A 25357-nucleotide genomic window follows, 5' to 3' on the forward strand; every position below is an offset into this window, starting at 1 on the left:
ATCTACAATCACTCTTATAAGAAATGATACGGCTAGACAGATTCCTTCCAGTTTCACCAATATACGTGGATGGACATTCAGTACATTGAATGCAATAAACAACATCTGTAATCTCTAGAGTGGTTAGGGGTTGTTTTATTTTGCTATACAGCTGACGTATGGTTTTGATGTTCTTGTTAGCTATTTTGATATTATTAAAGTCTTTAAAAATCTTAGTGAGTTCAACGGTTAGTTTCGGAATATATGGAAGGGCAAAAAATACACACTTGTTGGAGCAGAATCATTTTGTGCTGAGGGCACTGATTGTGACATAGTAAGTATGTTGTTTCTATTAACAAAGGGAACATTAAAAATTAATTTATTAACCAGTCTTAGAGGATATGAATTTTCAACAAAAATATTACGTAGGAGGTTGAGATCATGTTGGAGATAATCCGGATGAGACAACTTTTTGACACGTTCTTTCATCGCTAGGAATAAATTAGTTTTCATCCTGGGAGGATGGTAAGGGTGGTAGCTTATGAATCTATTGCTACATATGGGTTTTCTATACCATTGTGTTTTCACAACATTATCCTCACATCTATGCAATCTCATGTCAAGGAAAGGCAAAGATCCCTCCCGCTCCTCCTCGCATGTGAATTGCAAGTGTGGGTTCTGTTGGTTGAACACATTTAACGTAGAATGTATAGAGTCTGCAGGTAGTGACAAGATTAAGTCATCCACATATCTCTTTATGAACGGTATTTCAAAATTGATTTGTTGCAAACAGTCTTCAATGACTTAGATGTCTTGTCTTCTTAGATGGCTTGATTGACCACCCACTTTCTCTTTCTGCTCGTGAAATGTGACTGAAATCATACTTGCAACGACGACTGTTTTAACATGTCGTCTTTCATTTTGTTTTTAACTTTTAACGTATTTATTAATTTTTAAAGTGTTTTTTTAACAGTAACATTTTTAAGTTTAGTTGCAACTTCAGTATTATCATGTTATTTAACGTTGTTGTTTATGCCACGAATCTTACATTCGGGTAAGTTTTTTTTATAGTTTTTTATAGCCCTTTTTTTGGCACCTTTCAAATTGTTACAACATAGTAATTTTCTTTGTAGACCTTGATAAAGGTGGCAAAAAACCACCTAAAGCTTGGATTCAGAATAAATAGTACGCCTTAGCTAAGCTCTATTTTTTATTGACTACCACACCCAAAAAGAAAAAAGTATTTACATATATTTTTTCCAAACTAGTCAAAAAACTTTGGACTACTTTTATATATATATATATATATATATATATATATATATATATATATATATATATATATAAGTATATATATTAGGTGGATATATAACTAATTAATATGTGTATAAGATGGAAGGCAACCATTTATACGTATTTCTGACTAGTGGTCGTCTTCAGTATGGTGCAGCCAAGATAAAAAAGGAGCATGTTAACTTGGGAAAGGATCACTACAAGAGCAATGCGACCAATTTGTGGCAATAATGTTAAAAGACTCTGAGGTTTTCTTTGTTCCGAGCTATACCTACTTTCTTTCTTTATTTTACTCACCTTAACCGTTTTCTTGTTATTTGAAACGTTCTAAACGTTTGGCATTCCTTTCCTGAGGTAGTTTAGCTTCCTCCGCGGATGTGTTAGTTGTTGCTCTGGAGCATGTCTTCTAACATTATTGCCACAAATTGGTTGCATTGTTCCTGTAGTTGATCATTTCCCAAAATAACATGCTCCTCTTCCAACTTGGCTGCACCGTACTGAAGATTACCAATGGTTATAAATACGTATATACGGTTGCCCTTCATCTTATATACATATTTATTATATTGTTTTCTTATGTTACGAGCTATACCGATACTTTTTACTTTTATTTTACTATTAACTGGCATTAACCTTTTTCTCTTATATATATATATATATATATATATATATATATATATATATATATATATATAAATATATATATATATATTTATATAAACACAACTATTTGGTTATGCAGCTGAAGACATGACAAAGAATTACTCTTTTAGCTTACCAATCTTTCGCAAATCTTTATTGGAATCATCAGGATGACTATTTGATGTTAGTTGTCATGGTGTTTAGAAATTAGAATAAACAACTCATCTGGCTCCTAAAAATAATTTCGAAAACTATCCAAAATATTTGTATCATTTTTGTATCATCATTTCTATCATGTATAACCTAGAATTGTTATTATCGTATTACTACGCTTTCTGTGACGATTTTATAACAATATTTTACTTAAATATGTCTGTCAACGTTTTTTTTTAAATATGTGTTTTGTGTTAAAACGTTTTAAAACAAAACATTTTTTTGGATAGTTTTCACCATTATTTGTTAGGGTCAGATGAGTTGTTTATTCCATTTTCTAAACACCATGACAACTAGCCAAGGTTGTTAATTTGTTAAGCCAAACATGACTTAAAATTGCTACTTCTGTCACTTCAGTCTCAACACGTTTTTCACACTCCCTTTTTTCATCTGTTTTCATCAGTTTTTAACTAGTTTAGATACCTATGAGTGATAAAGTTACGTATCTTATTAAAGTTGATTAAATAATTTCACTGTTCTTCTTACACACTTTCCGTTTTCAGAAAGTATGGAAATCATTCGAACGCGTTCTGCGATAGATAAGACCATTTCGAACGAGTTTAAAAAAATACTTTTCCGTCGACCATCCATTTATGATTAATTATAACACCCTCAAAATCATTGATTAATGACCCCTATTAATGAATGATTTTCTATTAATGAACGATTTTATTATAGGCAACACAACATACATTGCTTGTATAATAATTTAACCACATTTAACGCTCTGTGATTGGCAGTGACTTGTGGTGTAGGCAACCAAACATATAGATACCTATTTATATTCCCACTAAAAAATTATTTAAAATGACATAGCCGCTGTAAGTACTGGCTGTCATTGTATGTCATTATTTATCGTTAAGTAAATAAAAATTTAAACTAAGATATTTTTATTTCTGAAAAGTTCGGTCGATGGAAAAGTTTTGTAACGAACTCGTGAATTAAAATGGCGATTAACAATCTCGAATATTAAGGCACTCGCTTCGCTCGCGCGTTAACATATTTCAATTGTTAATCGCCCTTACTAATACACTTGTTGGTTAAATAACTATTACGGCTGTTAAACGCAATGAACAACAGTTCAAATAACTAAAGTTTTGCAAATTTCTATCATTGTAGTTTTTTATTACGGAAAAAAATTGTCATTTGTCAAATTGGGTTTTTAAGAGTTGTAACATTTTTTATAAATCCAGACTATTTCAATTAATATAAAAAATTCATGGATATCTAAATTCTCCAGCCAAATACCTATCTAACATTGTTTACTTCCAAAGCACAACAGAAAACTTTGTATAGTATTCGCTTGTAACATTTTGGTTATAATTGAGCCTTCTGCTCTTTTATTAATTATTGCTCATTGAAATGAATTAACCCTAGCTCTACTAAGTAGTAATCTACTGAAGGTTTCTTGATAATAATGCAGTTTAAAGTCCCAGTTATCTAAACATTCGCGGTGCTAAACAATATTAAATCAAACAATGGACTATACAGTAGCAAGATGTTAAGACCGGTGGTAGAACCAAACAATATTACATACTCCATTTAATTATTAATATTATTAAAATAAGGTAAGTGAGCTAAATATTGCCATGCTAAAACTTATTATTTTTTATTAAATATAAATTTATTTGAAATAACCTGTACATTTATTAAACAAGTAACAAAAATGTTTATAGTCCAATTTCTAAACAATTATAAAAATAAAACAATTAAACAAATGTATATTCTTCTTTTTTTTTTAAACAATTTCTAACTGGCAATATTTGGAACCTATACGCTTAATATTGTCACAGTACTGGCAATAAAAGAAACAAGTATTTTGTTAATAACAATAATTAATAATATTGAATCTTAACATTTAAAAAACTAATGTGAGACATTTACTATTTTTGAGAACAATTGGAGCATATGAATTTATCCTTATCATGTTTAGTAAGACACACACTCTCTTCATGTACGCACTGGCCACATGCAAGACATAATCTCATGTCAGCCTGGCGGTCTTCATTAAAAACATGACAGAACCATTAGATTAGATTAGATTAAGAGAGGTGGCCTTTCGGCCTATTCCACTGCGACCTTTTCAGATCTATTGTGGTCCTCTAGTCCTAGATAACATTCTCTAGCCTGACCCTTTTTATAAAGTCTAGTAGCTTCGAGACTGTACCTTCCATGTAGCTATTTGCCGGTGGATTTTCTTCTCCTAATGCAAAGAACCGCACATTTGCCAGACTGTCACACTGACATAAAATGTGCTCTGCTGTTTCTTCTTCGAGGTGACAGAATCTGCACAGGTCATCATCTGATAATCCCATCAGCTTCAAGTGCCTATTCAGCTTACAGTGCCCTGTTAGAAGACCTACTATGACCTTGACTGTTTTCCTGTCTTTGCTTATTAGGTCTACCGTAAATTTTGGCGAATGTTCTGTAATGAACTGTTTCGCCTGTCTTTGTCCTGGTGAATTCCTCCACCATTCCAGAGATTTGCGAGCTACCCACTTCCTTGTAGCCGCTCTTCTTACTGATTTAGCAACTCCGCAGAAGGGTTCCGGTCCAATGAATGGCAATGATGAGCCTTGTTTGGCCATTTCATCTGCTTTTTCATTGCCCTTATGACCCCCGTGCCCCGGTACCCAGGCTACCGTAACCTTGCTACGGTCTCCTAGTTTATTTAGGGCACACACGCAATCCCATACTAGCTTAGAATTGACCTCTACAGAATTGAGTGCCTTAAGCGCTGCCTGACTATCTGTGAAGATGGCAACTGAACAGAACGTTCTTTCGTGCCTTTCTATTTCTTCCACTCAGTGATGGATTGCAGTTATTTCCGCCTGGAAAACTGTCACATCCTTAGATAGACTTAGACTTACCGGGAAATCTATCCCTTGATTTGTCCCTACTATGCCGGCTCCCACACAGAACCATGATTCACTACTTTTTAAATTCTTGTTTATTTTCTTTTCTTTATTTTCTTTTTTCAGATTGCCTTATTCTTTTTGATGTTTGTTTATTTTCTTTCCTTCCTGTTCTTTGTTTTTGTCTTTTGATTTTTCTTGTTGTTTGGAAGGTTCTTTGTTACTTTTACCTTTGGGTGATTTTTCTATCGCTGTGGAAAATAAATCCTTCGTAACTTCTTGAGCTTTGCTATTAATTGCTGGTTTTCTCTTTGTAGCAGTTATCTTGATTAGGTGCGAAATTAGTAAGCCCAAACCTTTAAAAGAAGTGTCCGGTTCTGGAACTTTTTCGGGAGTGAATGGTACCATATTTTCATCTTCGCTGTTGATATCATCAGATGTACTATCATGAACACTGAAATCTGATTCAGAATGAGACGACTCGCTATATAAACGAAGACGTTTTGTTGATTTTTTTTTATTACTTATTCCGCTTGTCCAGGGACCGTTTTCATCAACCGTAGTAGTTGATGGCTTATTTACGTTGTTATTGTCGACGTCTAGTGGTTCTAACACATTTTCTTCAATATGCGTTATAAGACTGGGTGCAAATGCTGATTCAGGTATGATGTCAGGGTTAAAAGGAAATATTCCAATTGCTTTGAACCCAGAGACGATGTTAGCTGGTGTCATCGCATTTAACCAAACTTTACTAAATATTTCACCAAATCGCATTTTGGTTAAATTTTTCCCAGGTTGAGTTATCAAAAAATTTAAAACCTCCTGATCCCAAGAAAAAAACTTATAACTTTTGAAGACTGCTTTATCCATAGGCTGCAGTTCATGCGTGGTGGTATTTGGAAGACAATATAAAGTAACACCATAATTTTCTGCAGCTTCAACAATACTTATGTCCAGATGCGATTTTGCACCATTGAATATCAGGAGTGTGGGTCCTGTATTCTTATAATTTGCAAAATGTCCTAGCCATGAAATAAACGCCTCATTTGTCATGCTCCCTTTCTGTGTCATCATTACAGTTGATCCTGGTGGTAGATGATCATTCCATTCAGGCTTTAATCTCTTTCCTTTGAAAAGAATGAACGGTGGGATGGCTTGCCCCAGGGCATTTCCACAACCCACAATACTAACATTTTCACCGTGTTCAGGCGCTGTCAAGTGGATACGTTTAGCACCTTTCTTGGCCAATACGGTTTGCTGTTTATGGATCGTTAGACGGCAACCTTTCTCGTCCATATTGTACACGTTTCTAGGTTTATCAAACAATTCCAATTTAATGAATACTTCCTCCAATTTCTTAAAATAATCCTTTACAATAAATGGATTCATTTTCTGTGCTCTTACTGGATTCATTTGCTGAGCCTTCCTTCTAGCCACATCGGGATGTCTTGCAAAGAATAATTTCAGCCATTTCCTTCCTGCTAATTTAACTGTATCAGAAAAAGGATTAGGAATGTTCATTATCATCGCATAGGAAAATACACTTCTTCTTACTATTTAACTAGTTATTGGCAAGCTCACCTATGCTAGTTTATGAATTCTGCATACTAGGTCTCTTTCTTGTTCAAAACTTAAAACACTTTTCCTTCCAAGTCGTTTAACCGAATTTTGGTTGCGATAAAGTAGTCTAACGCTGCAAGGAGATTCGCCTTAGACCACAGGACTCTCTTTCTATTCGGCATTCTGTTGAAAAGAAAGTTTTTATTAATAAAAAGTAAATTTTCATGTTAGGTTCCAAATATTGCCATGGCAATATTAGGATCATTACTACTGCGGAACAAACATGGCGATTTATGTTTTATTCTCTTTTATATTAATTACACACAATATAGATTAATAAAGTACTTGAATGTACCTACCTCATAACGTTCTCATCCTTCTATAGTCGGTATTAGCTAGCTTATAACAATCATTACAGTTTTCCCACGTCTTTATAAACAAATCGCACGAAATACACGCTGCTTTGCCGTCAACACCAATACTAACTGGTTCCACCTATAACGATTTTAGAGTGGTTGTTTTAATTCGATATTTGAGCTTACATGACCATCTGTCATTTAAGGGACAAATTAATAAATTTATGGGGAGTCTATTAGGAGCATGGCAATATTTGGCGCACTTACCTTATATAAAGATGAAGGTAGATTTTATTAGATTTAATTAAATTTCAAAATCGTAACTTGAAAAATTATCTTTAATGTAAATTAATCACATGGTTTATTCCCATTAAAGATAGTAAATAATATTAAAATGACTCAAGAATACAACTTCAGAACAAAAAATAAAAAAATTATATACGAACACCAATGTTTATTTTCATCGTCAGGAAAAAAGTTATTGACACTAGTATTTCTTGGATGTTACACTAACATGTGACAATTTTACGCAACACTTATAAAATGAGTTAAAAATTAAAAAATACATGGTGTAAAAAAATTTTTTAAATTGACAAATTATATAAACTGACACATAAGAAAAAGACACAATTAAAAAACTTAAGCTTTTAATTAACAAACAACAGTACATTTTTAATTTGTAGCTAGTTATGTAAAGTTGAAAAATGAAACTTTTAACTCCTATAATTTTTTTTGTAGGAGTAATAGCTCTCGTGTTATAGGCGCAAAAGAAAAATGTTCGATTTTTTCCAGATTTTTAAGATGTGAGTTACAATAATTTATAGGGAAATAAAAGATTAATATTTTTTATTAGTTTCTCTAAAACTTTTAACTAACAATACGACTGGTGGATTAGCTAACTTTAGGTTAAACAAATGGAATATTTAGACGAAAAAGAGTATTTAGAAGTCACATTAAAAATATACTGAGTATTTTGGAAATAAGGGATGTACGATATGCTTCTGAAAGAAGAAGATTTAGAAAATTAACCAATAGTATTAAGATTTTAATACTTATTTTCAGTTTTTTTAATTAGGCACGTTTTTTTAGATATTTTTGGAAATTAAGAAGCACTACGAAAATTATGGAAATTAATAAGAAACGTGTTTAAAGAAAATACATAAAATCAAAACAATGTCAATGTAAGAAATTAAATAGAAATTTATATCCAGAAGTAAAAATCAAATAATGGAACATTTTCTGTAGAGAAACAGTCATATTAGATACATTGTATCCTCAGAATTAAACGGTATGGGCACTTTACAATAATTCAATAGATTTTTTAATTTATAAGAAGTATAATTATCTTTAAAAATATAATAATAAAAGTAAACCAACTTTAGTTCTTCATGTATATATAAAAATAAATTATTTCTTTATATTGTTTCTTTTTACCTTTCGCTTATTTCTAGAGGCATTTTGCTTAGCTTCTGCTGCAGCCGTATCCGCTTTCTTTGCAGCTTCTTTAGTTTTAGCCAGATCAGCTTTAGCTGCCATTGACTGTTTATTTAATTGATCTAATTTAGATTTGGCTGCTTCCAGTAACTGTTCTTTTTCATTTAATTGCGTATTAACACCCTCAAAAACCTGTTGAGAGTTTGCTGCATTACCTTGAGCCAACTGAAAAGTGGTTTGAAGTAGCTTTAACTCAGCTTGTGACTGCTGAGCAGCTTTATTGGCAGACTGAAGAGTTTGCTGAAGTTGCTGCAGACTGGAAGTTTCTTCGTTGACTACCATCTCAGCTTCTTTAACTTCTATTTGAATCTCCTCTACTAGTGCTTCTTTTCCTGCTAAAGCTGCTTCAGCTGCTTTGGCTGCCTCCATCGCTTTTTCTGCTAGTTGCTCTTTAACCTGTTTGGCAGCTTGAAAACCCGCTTGTTGTTGTGCATCTTGGGCCGCTTTTGCCTCCTGCGCTGCTTTGATAGCAATATTTGATGCTTGTGCCCCAAAGTCTTTGAATTCTCCGACAGAAACTCTTGAATGCAGTGGAGGACATTCTGTACCTACAAATGAATATTAATAAAGTAAATAAATTTATTTGTTTCTTACTTACAAAATACTGTGATAAGGCATGTAGATATTATGTATAACCATATCATTATCGTTAAATGTATATTTTATAGTATGAGAATATTTTACAAAAATTTTCTGTCAAATTTATTTGACAGAAATCGTGGAAAACTCAAAAAATATGATATACTTGACGTTTGCCAGTTTTTCTTTTAATTTACGTCAAAAATAATAATTATAGGTAGGTTTGCATGTATTCGAATTAGAGTTAGTATTAGATTAGTAATTTTTTTTTTAATTTTAAGTTTATATTGGAAAAAGGTTTAAACTACCATCTGTAATGAGAAATTAAATACAATAAAAATATTTAAAAGGGACAATTTTTGGAAAAACAGGTATTACAGAGATATATAATATGCTATATAAGCGTACTTTACATTTTGTATATAGACCTGGCATAAAACAGTAGGTAGCTTTAAATACTTTATTATTTGTCGAAGTATTCCCCACGAAAATTAATGCACTTTTGCTTTATTCCAACCAATTCTATTCGTTGTTTAAAACAGTTATTTTACTTGTGTCTATGTACAGTCAAAATTGCGTTTTTGACATCGTTTTGGTATTTACTGTGTTTCTTAATAACTGAAATCTACGACTACGTAGTCTGTCCTTAATAAAAAGTAAAAAATTCGTTGAAACTCAAGGTAAAACTGTAGATAGGATAAGATGACAAAAAATAGATTATCTTACGAGCTGCGTGTAAACAGGCATTGTCTAAGTGAAGATCAATTTTAGTTTGAGGCTGGTTTTTCGAAGCTCAGCGATGGCTTACTACAAAAAAAAATGGTTGTCCATCAACTAGCTGTGGCAGTTCTTTGATCTTCTACATAAATTGTTACTAAAGTAATGAGTTTTTTGACATCAATTTACCTTACTTGCTTTCTGCTCTTCGGCTAACAGATGCGGTATCCAATTGGAAACTTTTTTTTGCAAATAACTCTTCTTGCACAATTTTTTGATATATTTCATGAAATTTTGTCCAATAGAAACTAAAAAATTGCTCTTTATTTACAATAATCTAGATATTTTTTGTATTGAAATGCTATGCCTAGTTTTGCTTCAATCTCTAAAAAATCATTGTTATTCTATATAAATACTGAGGCTTGGTGTAGATGTACTTATATATTTGCAAGTTGGCAGATAATGTTATTTATAGAAAAAACAAAAGTGTTTTTTAATTGGGTACTACTTTCGCCTATACTCTAGATTAAGTAGAGAAAATAATCCAATCATTAAATTCGACCGTGATCAATTTTTATAGCATTTCAATATACAGACACCCAGAAATGATGTTGACTGAATATTCTAACCAAATTTAGGAGAACTAGAAATGTGCTACTTCAAGTAAAAAGTAAAGCAGCATGAAGAAAAAGAACAATGGAAATCAAGAACGTGTATTTAATCATTTTGTGGACTCATTACATCGTAGTCAACGGAGATCTGCTGCAAAATTGAATATGAATTCATACCTTCTTGAGACGGTATTGAATACTATTATAGAATCCTTACTTTGTAATATGATAATCTCAGTTTTATCAGCAACATCTGGTGCAGTGATGAATGCCATTATCATTTGCCAGGTAAATAGATTTAACAATAGAGGTGTTATGTTATTGTTATATTATTTAATGCTCATCCACTCTGCCGGTGGGACCCGAACCTGTGATTGGAGTGCCCTTCAGTACTGGTCGACTTAGTCTCATAGAGCTTCTTCTGCGGAGGTTCCAGGACTCCTGAGCTAGTTGTGGAGACATGAGATAAACTAATAGACTAGGCTTCATGTAGTGGTACCATCCAATATTCCTACAGCCCAACTTTTCCTTCTAGACCGTAAAATATGATCTATGGTGGTCAGTATGCTTACTGGCTACCATAGACTCAGGCGGCCCTTACATCTGCTTGGATTGGCGGCCCACGGTGACGTATATATGATTATATGGTATATATGTCGCAGGCAATAGGCGTAACACGTCATTCCGTGAAAAGCCTAGTCATTACACGTATTGCCGGCAAACGCTGTATTACTTTAATTATTACTTTTTTTGACTGAAATTATGCGCCATTTCAGGGACTGCCGTCCCTGGTAGACGGCGAACGGTGATACCGGCCGAATGATTGAACGCTACAGCGTCTGACGGTTGTATGTTTAGCCAATTCAGTCGTCGAATTAAGATTTTATCACATATCTTGTTGCAAGTGTTTATTATTATATAAATATGGATATCCACAAGGATACATTTTATGAAAAAGTAAACCAATATTATCAAGTGAACAAAGACGGAAGACTTGACTTTCGTCAAGTGACGAAAGACCAACACAACTAACGCGCAAACTTCCTTCCGTAAACTTATCAGGGCCATCAATAATGCGAAGTGAAATAGAATATGCAGTTAGAACAACAAAGATGCATAAAGCAACAGGTCCAGATGAAATTAATATAGAAGCAATAAAACTAATAGACGAGGAGAATATCGAAATCTTGGTAAAGCTGTTCAATAGAATTTATGATACTGGTTACATTCCGCGAGAATGGCTGCAGTCATCTTTTGTGATGATCCCAAAAACAGCTAATGCCACAAAATGCAATGAACACCGCTTAATCAGTTTAATGAGTCACTTGCTGAAACTCTTCCTTAGGATATTACACTCAAGAATGTACAAGATACTAGAAGAACTTAGCGGGTCAACACAATTCGGTTTTAAGGGAGGACTAGGAACAAGAGAGGCAATTTTATGTTTGAACACCTTAATACAAAACTGTTTAGATCAACGAAAAGATGTCTACTTCACCTTCATCGACTACGAGAAGGCTTTTGACAATGTTAAACATGATATCATGATGGAACTACTACATAGGGCCAAAATTGACCAGAAGGAGATCAGAATTATTCAGAATCTATACTGGAACCAAATGGCAAAGGTGGGGATTGATCAAGACCAATATACGGATGAATTTGAAATCTGGAAAGGTGTCCGCCAAGGCTGCATACTCTCTCCGATGGTTTTTTAATGTATATGTTGAAAATATATTTGCGTAAGCATTAGAAGACACGGAATTAGGCATTAAGGTGAACGGCATACCAATTAGCAACCTACGCTATGCGGACGACACAGTGATTATAACTGATAATTTGGAAAATTATCAGTTATATAGGGTGAATATCATAGGTAAAAAATATGGCCTCAAAATCAACATTTTGAAAACGAAATATATGGTCATTAGCAGAAACCCTCCAGAAAACCCGATAATATGCTTAGGTGACGATCGCATAAAACGCATGAAAACTTTTAAATACCTTGGCACCACAATCAATGACCAATCGGATCCACAACAAGAAATAAAAACCCGAATACAAATGGCAAGATAAGCTTTTGTGAAATTCAGACCGCTCCTATGTAATCAAAACCTAAATTTCGAAATACGCTACAGAATGGTCAAGTGCTACATATAGTCCATCTTGCTTTATGGCATGGAAACGGGGACTTTAAAAAAGACATCTATCAACAAACTTGAAGCATTTGAAATGTGGTCATTGAGAAGAATGATGCGCATACCTTGGGTGGATAGAGTTCGAAACGATGACGTCCTTAAGAGAGCCGGCGTGGAAAGAGAACTCTTTGAATTAATTAAAAAACGCAAGATTGGTTACCTTGGGCACATATTGAGAGGAGCAAAATATGAAATACCACAGTTAATCCTACAAGGGAAGATCGAAGGTAGGAGAGGAGCCGACCGCAAACAATTATCCTGGTTAAGGAATATTAAAAAATGGACAGGAATACACAATACAGGCGAGCTGTGTCACGCCGCCAAGAACAGAATTCTAGTAATGAGATAGTCGCCTACGCACTTTGGTGTATGGCATGTTAAGAAGAAGAAGAACAAAGACGCCAACAAGCAGTGGAATTACGATGAAATGAATGAGGTAAGAACAACTTAAACGTAACCTGGTTGATAATTTCGAAAAAGCAAGTAGTAAATAAAGTAGTATGCAAGTGTTTCAGTTAGTTCCTAAGTAATTCCTAAGTAATTGTCAAAAACTAGGTACCTATCATTTTGTTTATTTTAGGTTGTACGGAAAATTTTGCTCGCCAAGCAAACCGAAGGCAGTAGATATCACTTATTATCCCTATATGATACATTGGAGGAGGGACACAAACAAGTTATATATATATATATATATATATATATATATATATATATATATATATATATATATATATATATATATAAGGAAAAGGCTAGAAGATAGTGAAAACATTATATACTTTACTCCTCATGAAGATTTGTTTGACATATTATATTCTTTGCTTATTTCTATCGGGCATGGGTCTAGAGATAAAATGATATTTGGTCTGAAATCTAAATGTCACATTTCTCGACCAATTATAGAATTAATTTTAAGCTCTTGCGAAGTTAGATTAGAAGCATAGAACGTTGTAATCAATTAATTTAATTTAACTAATCAGACGACCGGTTTCGCTTTCTACAATATGCAAAGCATCTTCAGGTCACGATACAAAGTTAAATAAATGACTCCGGTACTCTATTATTTGATGGTTGAAAGAACATGGTTCAAACTATCTTGTATTGTTGATTGGAGAACTCAAGTCAACTATTGTAATTGTTTAACAGTAAACGGGGAAGTTCTTGAGGAGACAGATTTTATCCAATGAAGTAGAGATAGGTAAAATGTAATTGTTTGTTTGATAAAAGTAATGTTCTATACCATTAAGTTCTTTAAAGTTATTTATATTTATTCTGGAGATATATTTATAAGATTATGGAGATTTTTATTTTTGTTTTGGAAGGTGACATTTGTGAGACAATGAATAAGAATAGATGTACAAATTGTGTGGGTGTGCAATTATATCAGCTTGTAATTATCAAATTTCTTTGATAAAGTTATGTTGCAATATGTGGCAAATGGTTGTAAAGTCCAATATATAAAGTTAAAAATTAAAATTGAGACACTTTAAGACACACAGAAAACACACAGAAAACACTTAAAAAAACGGGGGGACGAAACAGACATTAAATTTAAAACGGGGAGGATTTTAAAATAACTACATCTCTTACTTACACGTAAGTGTAACTCTCTTAACTACAAGTAAGAGATGTAGTTCTTTTAAAATCCTCCCCTTTTTAAATTTAATGTCTGTTTCGTCCCCCCGTATTTTAAAGTGTTTTCTGTGTGTTTTCTGTGTGTCTTAAAGTGTCTCAATTTTAATTTTTAACTTTATATATTGGACTTTACAACCATTTGCCACATATTGCAACGTAACTTTATCAAAGAAATTTGATAATTACAAGCTGATATTGCACACCCACACAATTTATACATCTATTCTTATTCATTGTCTCACCTGTCACCTTCCAAAACAAAAATAAAAATCTCAATAAATAATACACATTTCATAAATATATCTCCAGAATAAATATAAATAACTTTAAAGAACTTAATGGTGTAGAACATTACTTTCATCAAACAAACAATTACATTTACCTATCTCTACTTCATTGGATAAAATCTGTCTCCTCAAGAACTTCCCCGTTTACTGTTAAACAATTACAATAGTTGACTTGAGTTCTCCAATCAACAATACAAGATAGTTTGAACCATGTTCTTTCAACCATCAATTAATAGAGTACCGGCATCATTTATTTAACTTTGTATCGTGACCTGAAGATGCTTTGCATATTGTAGAAAGCGAAACCGGTCGTCTGATTAGTTAAATTAAATTGATTGTGAGTAAGTCTAATTTATTATTTCTTTTACCTTTTGAAATGGACTCACACAAGCAACACATTCATGACTTTATTTGGTACTAACCCAAAGATTGGGTTATCGTCCACACCGCTACTAAACGAGATTATTACGAGTTTACACACGGAAGAAGACCTTAATGAAATATTGCCAAAGTTCCCAGAAAAACAACGAAAAGAAAAACCTGATTATCATGCTACCGATTTAAATGATACCAAACCAGAAGAACAAGAACAACAAAAGTTAGAAATATTTCTCGATCTGGAAAAGCAAGGCGATATGCAAAGACTGGAAGAGGCAACCGACCCAAGTAACTCATTGCAGGAATCAAATATAATAATAAAAGTAATTGATGAATCCGCCAATTCTGCAGCTGTTTCTGAACCTTTGCCTGATCTATATGAAAACATCAACGAAACGCTAGAAGTCGTAATGTGTGTTAACTGTGTAAAATGACAGGAACGTATCGTGCGTATTGTGTTCTATTTAAACATCTATTGCGAAAGACAGAAACAAATGCCATTTGGGACAGAAAAAAGCTGCTGAAAAAATGCTGACAAACACTGCTAAAAAATTGTCACCTTTAAAAATTGGAGACTGTGTACTATTGTCAGTTGGATAAATTGATCTTGGCCGAAGCAACATGCAAAATTTACTATGTGCGATTGTTGACTACACAAATGGAGTTTTTCAGCTAGGAACTGCAGTCGGTAAAATTAAAGTTGGTATAATCGTGCAGATACTGTTACAGCAAATAGTCAGTTTTTAAACATGGCACAAGTGATAAATATATTTCTGTACGAGAAGCTGTCGCTGCAGTCTTATTGCGTCATGGCATTGATTATAAACCACACATGGTGTGGTTTATAATCAATGGTCACGATCAGGGATATATGAGGCGCTTTTGCAAATCTTCGAAGAAACAATGTTAAACGAATCGCTGTGTATGCTTTAAAAATAAAAATATGTGCAATTCTAGATGCCATCACTTGTTTAAATAAATAATGAAATAGGTCACAGAACATGTTACAAAATAATATAGTTGGTACAACCATCAGAATTCATTCATTATTTTATTAAAAAACAAACATTATTTTGATTTGTTTTTCTTATTTTTTTTTCTTTTCATTCTTTCTATTTAATTTTACTCAACTATGTCCATCAAACTACCTACAAATAATTTTCATTATCCTGCTAACATTCTTTTCGGTTTCGGGTTTTTTTTGTCTTCAGACTGACTGGACTAATAACTCTGCAATTTATTTAATAAATGACTGAACATACAACCGTCAGATGCTGTAACTTTCAATCATTCGGACTGTAACACCGTTTGCCTAAAGCGTAGACGGCAGTCCGTGAAATGGCGCATAAATTCAGTCAAACAAGGTAATACAAGGTAATACAGCGTTTGCGGAGAATACGTGTAATGACTAGACTTTTCACGAAATAACGTGTTACACCGATTGCCTACGACATATATATGTGTGACTCTTATTATATGGTATAATAAGGAGGAGGACACCTCCTCACATATCTTCTGGAAGTGCACGGCACTGGCCCACCAGAAATGGCAGATCATGGGTTCAGTCTTTATGTATTTGAGCCAAATGAGAGAATTACCCTTAAACAGACTTGTGGATTTATGTGGGGCCACAAGGTTACTAAAGGATTAGACGTTCGGAACGCCAGGAATAGCTCAGACTCGGAGCCCTGCGGATTATAGCAGATATATAAAGACTAGGTCCTTATGGGTCTATTTCGTTTGACACCAGGTGATACAATAGACCCGTTTTAGGAGGTTTAAGTATCTTTCCAAGGACCAGAAGACATGTAAGAAATGCCGTTGGGTAGTGAACAATTCCGCGTGGTATGCAGTTTCTAGACAAGGAATAATTTGGCCTTATTTCAGTGAAAAAAACGTCTAAAAAAATGTTAATCAAGAATATACTATATCCTATATAACTCAAGTTCTTAAGTCTTTTTTGGGCAATGTAAATTAATATTCATACTGTATATATCAAGTTTAAATGCCCTGCTTCCTCTCTATCGAAAGTTAGCTGTAACTTTTGTGGCCTTTGACTTACTGATCCACAATTCAATAGAATTTTTCCCTGGACAAAGAAGAACTTATTTATCAAGTTTCAAGACTAGTAATTTTTCCTCAAGAATAATTGTACATACTTACAGATGGATAGACAGACAAATAACACACGATTTAAAGAAGAACCAGTCGGGCTCTTCATCTTCTTAGAGTGCCGTCTCCCTACGGAGGTTGGCAATCATAATGGCTATTTTTATTTTTGAGCTTGCTGCTCTAAACAAATCAATCGCTCTACATTGATACCAATCACGTAGATTCTTCAACAATGAGTTCTGCCTTCAGCCAACAGATCTTCTTCCTTGAATCTTTCCCTGTATGATGAGTCTCAAAATTTCATATTTTGGTCCCCTCATCGCCTATGTATTCCAGTTTTCTGGTTTGTATAGTGGTGATTAGTTCTGTTTCTTTACCAACCCTCTCCAGTACTTCTTTATTTGTAATTCTATCAGTTCATGATATTTTTAATACTCTGCGGTATAACCAGAGTTCGAAAGCCTCGATTCTTTTTAAATTGCATTTTTTTAATGTCTCAGCTCCATATAATATTATTGAAAATATATAACAGCGAATGGTACGTAGTCTGATCTCCAAATTTAGGTTTTTGCACGTTAGGAGTGGCTTCATTCGTATAAATGCTGATCTGGCAATCTCTATTCGCCTGTTTATTTCTGCATTATGATCATTGGTTTCATTGATCAAAGTTCCCAAGTACTGATATTTTTCTACTTTCGGGCTCTTAATAAATGTAAATTTTGGTAACGGATTATTAATAAACTTGTAGGTTTCAAATATGTAAACCTAGAAAAGCACTGGATGGAATAGTCATTCCGAAAATGTTCTGTGATGTATCCCGACAGGGTTTTTATATTATTATATCTTTTATACAGAATTTTTTAAATACAATTTTTGTGATTATATGGTATACAGCCAACTACATTAAATTCATTTTCTTTGTGGATTTTAAAAAACTTAATTATAAACTTAAAACCCGTATACATTTTCAAATGATTTATATTAATAGCCTATAAGCAATAGAAGTATCAAATTTACTTCTCTATATTTAGACAACTTGACTTATTCGTTAAGTAAAACTGTAATTCTACACATACACTTTCCTATAATATTTATTTTGTTGCATATTCCCTGTCTATTTTACATTTCTGAGAGCTTTTTAAATTTACCTTATGAATATGTATCTACATGGTTTGTTTTAGGGTGCACTCTTTAAATATGAAAAATATACAAACACAAGGGCTCTTTTAAGAATGAATATTAAATTTTTATTCAGAGACTAACAAGTTTTGTTTGAAAAACATTGCAGTAACTATACGATGATAATGACGTAAATAAGAAAAATGATTTTAGTTATTAAGTTATGTCAGTTTAAACTATATTTGGAAAGAACAACTAAATAAATGATAACATGTTTTAGTAATTACATTTTTAATAGAAAATAGTTATTATTTTCATAATTATTTATTATAATTTACATAATATATAAAAATGAGTCAGTAAATATATTAAAGTTCAGGTATCCATTCAAGGCTAGACTCTGCAGTATGAATAAAGTCCTTCAAATCCTCCTGATGACCGATCAGTTCACACTTCTTTACTATATGCTTAATTGTTTGGTTCAGATTGTCGCAATTGTAACCTGGGTTGGGTCCTTTTCCCTATTTGAATCCACGACAAGTTGGGATTTTAACAAAGCAAACTAGCCCGAATATACCAAAGAGCTGGATACCTGCATTCGCTTCATTAACTCAAACACCAACAATTATCACCGTTTCCTAGGACTGGTTATTACTATTACCAAAAAACATATTCCGCATCTAAATCTAAAATTTGCATTCCACGACATGTCTCCTCAACTAAGCAGAAATCATTAGCGAATTGATTATTAGATTAGATTCCCCATGTCTCTATTAACATCTTTATGAACGTCTGCTTTGCCTTGCAATGTTTAAAAGGCTCAGATTAAGGCAGAAATCTGAATTGTGTTTCGAATCTATTTTACGGATTTATTATCAGATGTCGCTATTGCGTCCATTTCGAAGCCATTTTAGTGTTGCTTCTTAAAGACAGGAAAGATTTATTTCTCACATTGAAAACGCCTATGAATAGCTGTTCTGATGAGCCTTATTAAGGCGAAATACGTATAAACAGATACATAGACGCTTTGTACGTGAAATCAAATCTTGCCTGTCTTTTTCATTTTATTCGGATCTACTCTGTATGAGTACAAGAAACCAATTCGCTAATGATTTCTTCTTAGTTGAGGAGACATGTCGTGGAATGCAAATTTTAGATTCCCCATGTCTCTATTAACATCTTTATCAACGTCTGCTTTGCCTTGCAATTTTTAGAAGGCTCAGATTAAGGCAGAAATCTGAATTGTGTTTCGAAACTATTTTACGTATTTGAAATCAAGAAAATTCGCTTATACTGACGATCTTACCATTTACTTCCAAGATAGAAGTAAAGAAGCAGGAGAACGAGCTCTAAACAAACATCAAACTACCCTAAGTACCTACTTTCAGAGCTTTCAGAGCTGGCGCTTACAGCCTAACACTTGCTGGAAATACTAGCATGTAACTCTAAGTGATAGAGTTATCCAAAATAACAACAACCCCAAATATCTAGGTATAACACTTGATAGAACACTAACATTCAAAAATCATTTTACAAAAGCAGCCGGTAAATTGACAACAAGAAACAATATAATAACAAAATTTGCTGGAACAATTTGGGGTGCTTCTGCAAATACATTTCGGACGTCTGCGATAGCTTTAGTTTTTTCAGTGGCAGAATTTTGTGATGTCCAACTTAATCAAACCATGAGAATAATCACTGGAACAATAAAATCAACCGCAGTTAGATGGTTTCCCATTTTGAGTAATATTGCTTCACCAGATCTACCCCTTACAGCAGAATTAGCGAGAGACTGTAGAAGATCTAGAAATCCTCCAATCAGAACTGCCCAAAAAATTGTTGGTACTGTATGGTATTCCAAATATTTAAACGATGACACTAAAAAATATAATCAGATTCTACCATCTAGAGTTGATATAATTTTTTTTAAACTAGGTTTTTATTGATTTAAGAACTAAGGGACCAAAGCGATCCCTTGGGGCTTTGTCTAACAAATCAATTTTTTGAAATTATCCTTACTTATATAGACAAACAATAGCCCAATATATTTTAAGAGTCATACTTACAGCACAGTGGCATATACGAATATAAATAGAAATAACGGAAATAAACAAAAAAGAGGCGACTGTGGAGGAAGTACAAATATCAATAAGTAGTAAATAGTTTAGTTAGAACTAGTGACAAGAATAAAAGTATATCATGAAATAACTTACATGAGAATTTTACACTATTGGCAATATCGTTTTAAAGCCGTCTACTTTAAAATGTATAACACTTCTCCAAGAAATTAACGCACCACTTCAATAAATCAATTTTATTTGTAAACAGGAAAAGAATAAAAGATAAAACTTCAGCAGATTTATTCAACATTTTATTAGCAACTATAACAATTTGTCTAATCATCAGAAAATGTTGAAGTACAGGAGAAAAAAAAAATAAAACGGAAAATTCTAAAAATTAATGATAAGAAAAGTAAACTAAAATATGAAAAAAGTCCTAATAACGAGTGTTTTTCACCTCTACTACATATAACAGCCTCATATCGTTGGTCCATACTTAAAATTAACTGCCGTATTTCATTTTGGTCTAGTTCTCTAAAAATCTGGATCAGCATCTCTCCCACTTCCTGTAAGTTGTTTGGTTGGATCGTTGTCACTCTTAATCTCCTACCAAGGATATCCCAGAGATTTTCAATCGAATTTAAATCCGGACTATGTGCTGGCCATTCCATAGTGTTAATTTCTACCTCTTCTAGATAATTTCTGACGATCTGTGAAGAGTGAGGTCTGGCATTATCTTGCATTAGTAAGAAATTTTCACCGATATAAGGAGCCAATGGTATTACATGTTGCTCCAGGAACTCCAATATGTACTTTCCAGCTGCAACAGTTTCATTTGGTATGACCACTAGGTCCGTATGTGCGGTCAAAGAAATACCACCCCACACCATAACGGATCCTCCACCAAAAATGTGGTGTGTGAGAAGTTACACTGAGCATATCGTTCGTTGGGTCGTCGCAACACACGAACACGTCTGTCGTTATTGTACAAACAAAATCGGGATTCATCAGTAAATAGCACTCGTTTCCAGTCAGCCTTTAACCAATTAACGTGTTCTCTGGCAAAATGTAGTCTCTCCCTTCGATGCTCTGCAGTTATTAGAGGACCTCGGGCGGCAATCCGAGGTGTTAAGTTGTATTCCTTAAGTCACTGGCGAACAGTCTCAGTACTAATTTGTATAGCGTGCACGTCTCGAAGCTGAATTTGTAGACTTCGATGTGCTACAAAACGTCGAAGAGCGGACATTCTTAAAAATCGATCTTGAATAGGGGTAGTTACCCGCTTTCGTCCGTGCCCTGGTCTGCGAGTATGAACCCCTGTTTCGAGGAATCTTTCTAACACCCGTGAGACGGATGTGTGGGACACATTAAACCGACGATCAATTCTTTGGTAACTCCAACCTTTTTCCGACAGTATCAGTGCTTGGGCACATTCATCTCGAGTTAAATTACGTTATTGACGCTCCATAATAAACACAATTAACAATAATTAACAATTAAACAGTAGCCGAATAAAATTCGTAAACTCTTGGAAATTAGTATATTTATAGAATTAGTAAATTTTTTGCTCCTTTTTGTTTTGTTACAGAAAAAACTATATCGATAAAACACAGTCAATAAATATAGAGTGTACGAATAGCATATTTAAGGGGCTTGCAAAATATAACATTAAAATGAAATTTTTTATTAACGCTAATAAAATATTTTAATATTTCAAAGTAGTGCGTTAATTTCTTGGAGAAGTATATATATATCTGAATTGTCAATATAAATGAGTTAGATAAAATTAAATTATAAGAAGAATTTTACACCAAGTAAAAAAAAACAAAATTTGTTTAATTTATTAATGTTTATATTTTGAGGACGGAGTTGTATAGAAGATTTGGAGAACCTGACGTTGTAAAATTCATTAAGGTAGCACGCCTCAGATGGATAGGTCATGTAATCAGACGAGAGGAAGATGCCATAGTCAGAAAAGTTTTTGATCGAAGAGGGCCGATCGGACAACGAAGAAGAGGAAGACCAAGACTTAGGTACCAAGACAACCTAGAAAATGATTTGAAGTCTATTGGAATTAAAGCATGGAGAAGAGTTGCCAGAGACAGGGGCGAATGGAGGATTGTTCTGAAGAAGGCTTTGGCTCATAAAGAGCTGTAACGCTACTGATGATAATATTTTTGAGGACGAAATTTATTTTAAACCAATGAGGCTTATTCTCATTAAAATAGTAATTACTTTATTTTTGTTCTTTTATTAATAACTCACTCCATACTTTTCCATCGAATTGTTTCCTAAAATCATTTTTCCTATACTTAAACCGTGACTTTTTCTAACTTATTGTCCATCCTTTGCTTCTATATAGAATTATAGGCCTTATCTCTGTCTTATATATTCTGACTTTAGCACTCCTGAATCTTTCTCGCTCATCATGTGTCTTATTAAAGGTCACTTCTAAGTATTAAACTCTTTTTACCTCCTCAAACTCCTACATTTTTACCTCTAATGTTGGTATTATTGCAGAGCCCTTAAATATCACTACAAGGTCATCAGCGAATGTTATGTACGGGTGTTTTCGTTGGTATATGAGCCCTGATTTATTAATTTCTGCTTTTCTATGATCTTTTCAAGAATAATATTAAAAGCAGCGATGACAGTGACTTCTTTATGGCACTCCTTCGGTTTCTTATAAGTTCTCAGTTCCTTTAACATTTATCTTGATTGTATTAACTATTTCAGTGAATTATTTCTAATTTCAGCAACACTAGTTAATTATTTCAATATAACATTCAATCAGTCGACGCCACTGATGGAAAGTTTAAGACTACGGAAGCCAATTCCTCACGTTTTAGATAACTTTTTCTCTAGCTGTCTAATCTCATTGACAATCACTAATTCTATTATAGAGATACTTAATTAACCGATTGCGTCCATTTGAGTGAGTTAAAATATCGGAATAACGGAGTTTTTTTCCGAGCGAACAGATCTAGATAAACATAAGTATACTTTAAAGTTAAAATTTTGAATTTATATAAAAACTTTTGATTTTAAATGATTTTTTAGAAAAGTGCATGTTTTATAACGAATTAGCACCGGTCTCGATAAGTACGCTTCATCGAGTGTCAGGGGTATTACTGTAAGTAGCCTATTTGGTTAAATATATATTACAAAGTAAAATATATATTAATTCTCGTATTATAATGTTTATAATGATTTGTTTAATGAGTTATGTTTAATAGATTATTTAATTGTTTTAATCATGCTAACTGAATTTTTGATTGTTAAACTGAATTGGAACAAATAATTTTAACAAACTATCTCACCATCTCTCTGCTATTAATTAAGTATGTATTGTTGATAATTGACATTGAGGTACGTGGTTACTGAATTTTTGGTACATTATGACATCATTCTCTCGGTTCCTTAATATATATATATATATATATATATATATATATATATATATATATATATATACATAGATCAGTTTAAAACGTTCTCCTGCGTCTTCCGATCTCTGTCTGTCATTTCTCTACTGATGCCTTCTCTCCAACTAAGGCGGGGTCTTCCTCTTTTTTTCTACCGCGAGGGGTCCACATTAAGACTTGTTTTGGGAGACGTTCTTCAGACATCCTCTATACATGACCGTGCCATCTGAGTTGTTGGGTACCAATATCGTCTGCTATTGTATGTTTTACTTTCACAATTTCTCTTATTTTGTTGTTTGTAATTCTTTTTAGTCTAGATTTTCCAGCTGAACGTCTCCAGAAATCCATTTCTGTTGCCTCAAGTTTTCCCTTGTATCTTTCCTTTATTTGCCATACTTTACTACTGTAGGTAATTATGCTGTGAATGATTTTGTTATATATCTTGTGTTTATTATTAGAGATTGATTGATCCCAAAGGATACTATTGAAAAGGGAAATTGCTTTTCTTGCGTTGCCTTCTTTTGTGATGATCATACCTAAATATTTATATGTTGCAATGTTTTATAACTTCTCCATCTTTCGATATGAGGTCCTGTTGTTTCCCGCCGATACACATATACTCGGTTTTTTGGATATTGATTTCAAGTCCCCATTTTTTATACTCCTCGAATAATTTTCGAGTCATATACTCAATATCTTTATAATCTTATGCTATTACTAGTTGATTATCTGCAAATGACAAAGTGTATATGCTATTGTTGTTACTCGACATTCCCATATTTCTACATTTGCGCTTTCACAGTTTTAAAGCTTGTTCTAGATAAATTTTAAATAATTTCGGGGAGAGACAGGAGCCCTGCTTAAGGCCTTTATTCATTTGGAATCCACTTGACAGATTATTTCCAACCTTTACCTTTGCCCTAAATCTGCCCTAAATCCTGCCTGTTTCTCAGCCTCTAAGTCTTTATATTCGTTTTCTATTCTGTTTTTAATTACTTTCCCGTACATTCTACTGATCGAGTTTGTCACGGCAATGCCTCTGTAATTGTCACATTCGTCCCTTCTGCCTTTTTTGTGTATAGTGGATATGAATGATGTCTTCCACTCCTCTGGGGTTATCATTCCTTTAATGCAGTTTTGGAATATGTAGTTTGACTAAACTTGTATATAGTTTGGTTGTACCGTGTTAACTCTGCAGGGATGTTACCTGGACCCGGTGCTTTGTTATTTTTTTTAAGAGATCTACATACATCTTCCACTTCTTTTGTTGTTATTCGTATGGGTGAAGTTAAAATATTTATATTTTGTGTTTCGTTGCTGCCTTTAAATTGTGGTTTATCTTCCCTTAGGAGTTTCTCAAAATATTGGTTCCAGTCATACATTGTTATTGTTGACACTATGTCTCTCTTCTTATCTTGTTGTAAAGATTTTAAGACTCTCAAACGTTCTGTACTTTTTGGTCCTCCTAGATGCGAATTTATCATGTTACACTTTTGTTGTTATGCTTCATTTTTCTTTCGACATATCATTTTTCGTACTTTAGCTTGAGACAGCTTCCTACAGTTTCATTGCCCAGCTAGAACTATCTTTCCCTTACGATACTCCTTCAGTAATTCCTTTGAGCTCTCGATGGGAATTGTATTGTTTTAATATGAAATAAGTTTCTTCTTCTTCTACTTCTTTTTCCTCTTTATAAGCAATTCTGCTTGTTCATTGGCGGATTAATACCTCTATGGTAGGTTGTCACTCCATCTTTTGCGCGGTCGTCCAATACGTCTTCTGTCGATTAGTGACTTATCTCTTGCTATTTTGACACTCCGTTCGGCTCGCGGAGATAAGAATAT

General features: G+C 33.4%; 2 protein-coding genes across 2 annotated transcripts in view; one reads left to right on the forward strand and one right to left on the reverse strand.

Annotated features, from left to right (window-relative positions):
- Positions 1 to 25357, forward strand: part of Rim (Rab3 interacting molecule) — a 295789-nt gene that overhangs the window by 7953 nt on the left and 262479 nt on the right. The window lies entirely within an intron of this gene.
- LOC140441790 (uncharacterized) lies at positions 7681 to 9114 on the reverse strand. The gene is made up of 2 exons (XM_072532710.1): positions 8991 to 9114; positions 7681 to 8940 (listed from the first exon to the last, which is right to left on the reverse strand). The coding sequence occupies exons 1-2, from the start codon at positions 9034 to 9036 to the stop codon at positions 8306 to 8308; spliced, it is 681 nt and encodes a 226-aa protein (XP_072388811.1). The 5' UTR covers positions 9037 to 9114; the 3' UTR covers positions 7681 to 8305.

Source organism: Diabrotica undecimpunctata, chromosome 5 (assembly GCF_040954645.1).
Source record: "Diabrotica undecimpunctata isolate CICGRU chromosome 5, icDiaUnde3, whole genome shotgun sequence".
Taxonomy (NCBI): domain Eukaryota; kingdom Metazoa; phylum Arthropoda; class Insecta; order Coleoptera; family Chrysomelidae; genus Diabrotica; species Diabrotica undecimpunctata.

What these genes read in the sequence shown, in the direction of transcription:
- LOC140441790 (XM_072532710.1), bottom strand. Translation starts at nt 9,036, where the DNA reads ATGATATGGTTATACATAATATCTACATGCCTTATCACAGTATTTT. An exon ending in ATGCCTTATCACAGTATTTT is followed by an intron (nt 8,941 to 8,990) that starts GTAAGTAAGAAA and finishes ATTCATTTGTAG; the next exon opens with GTACAGAATGTCCTCCACTG.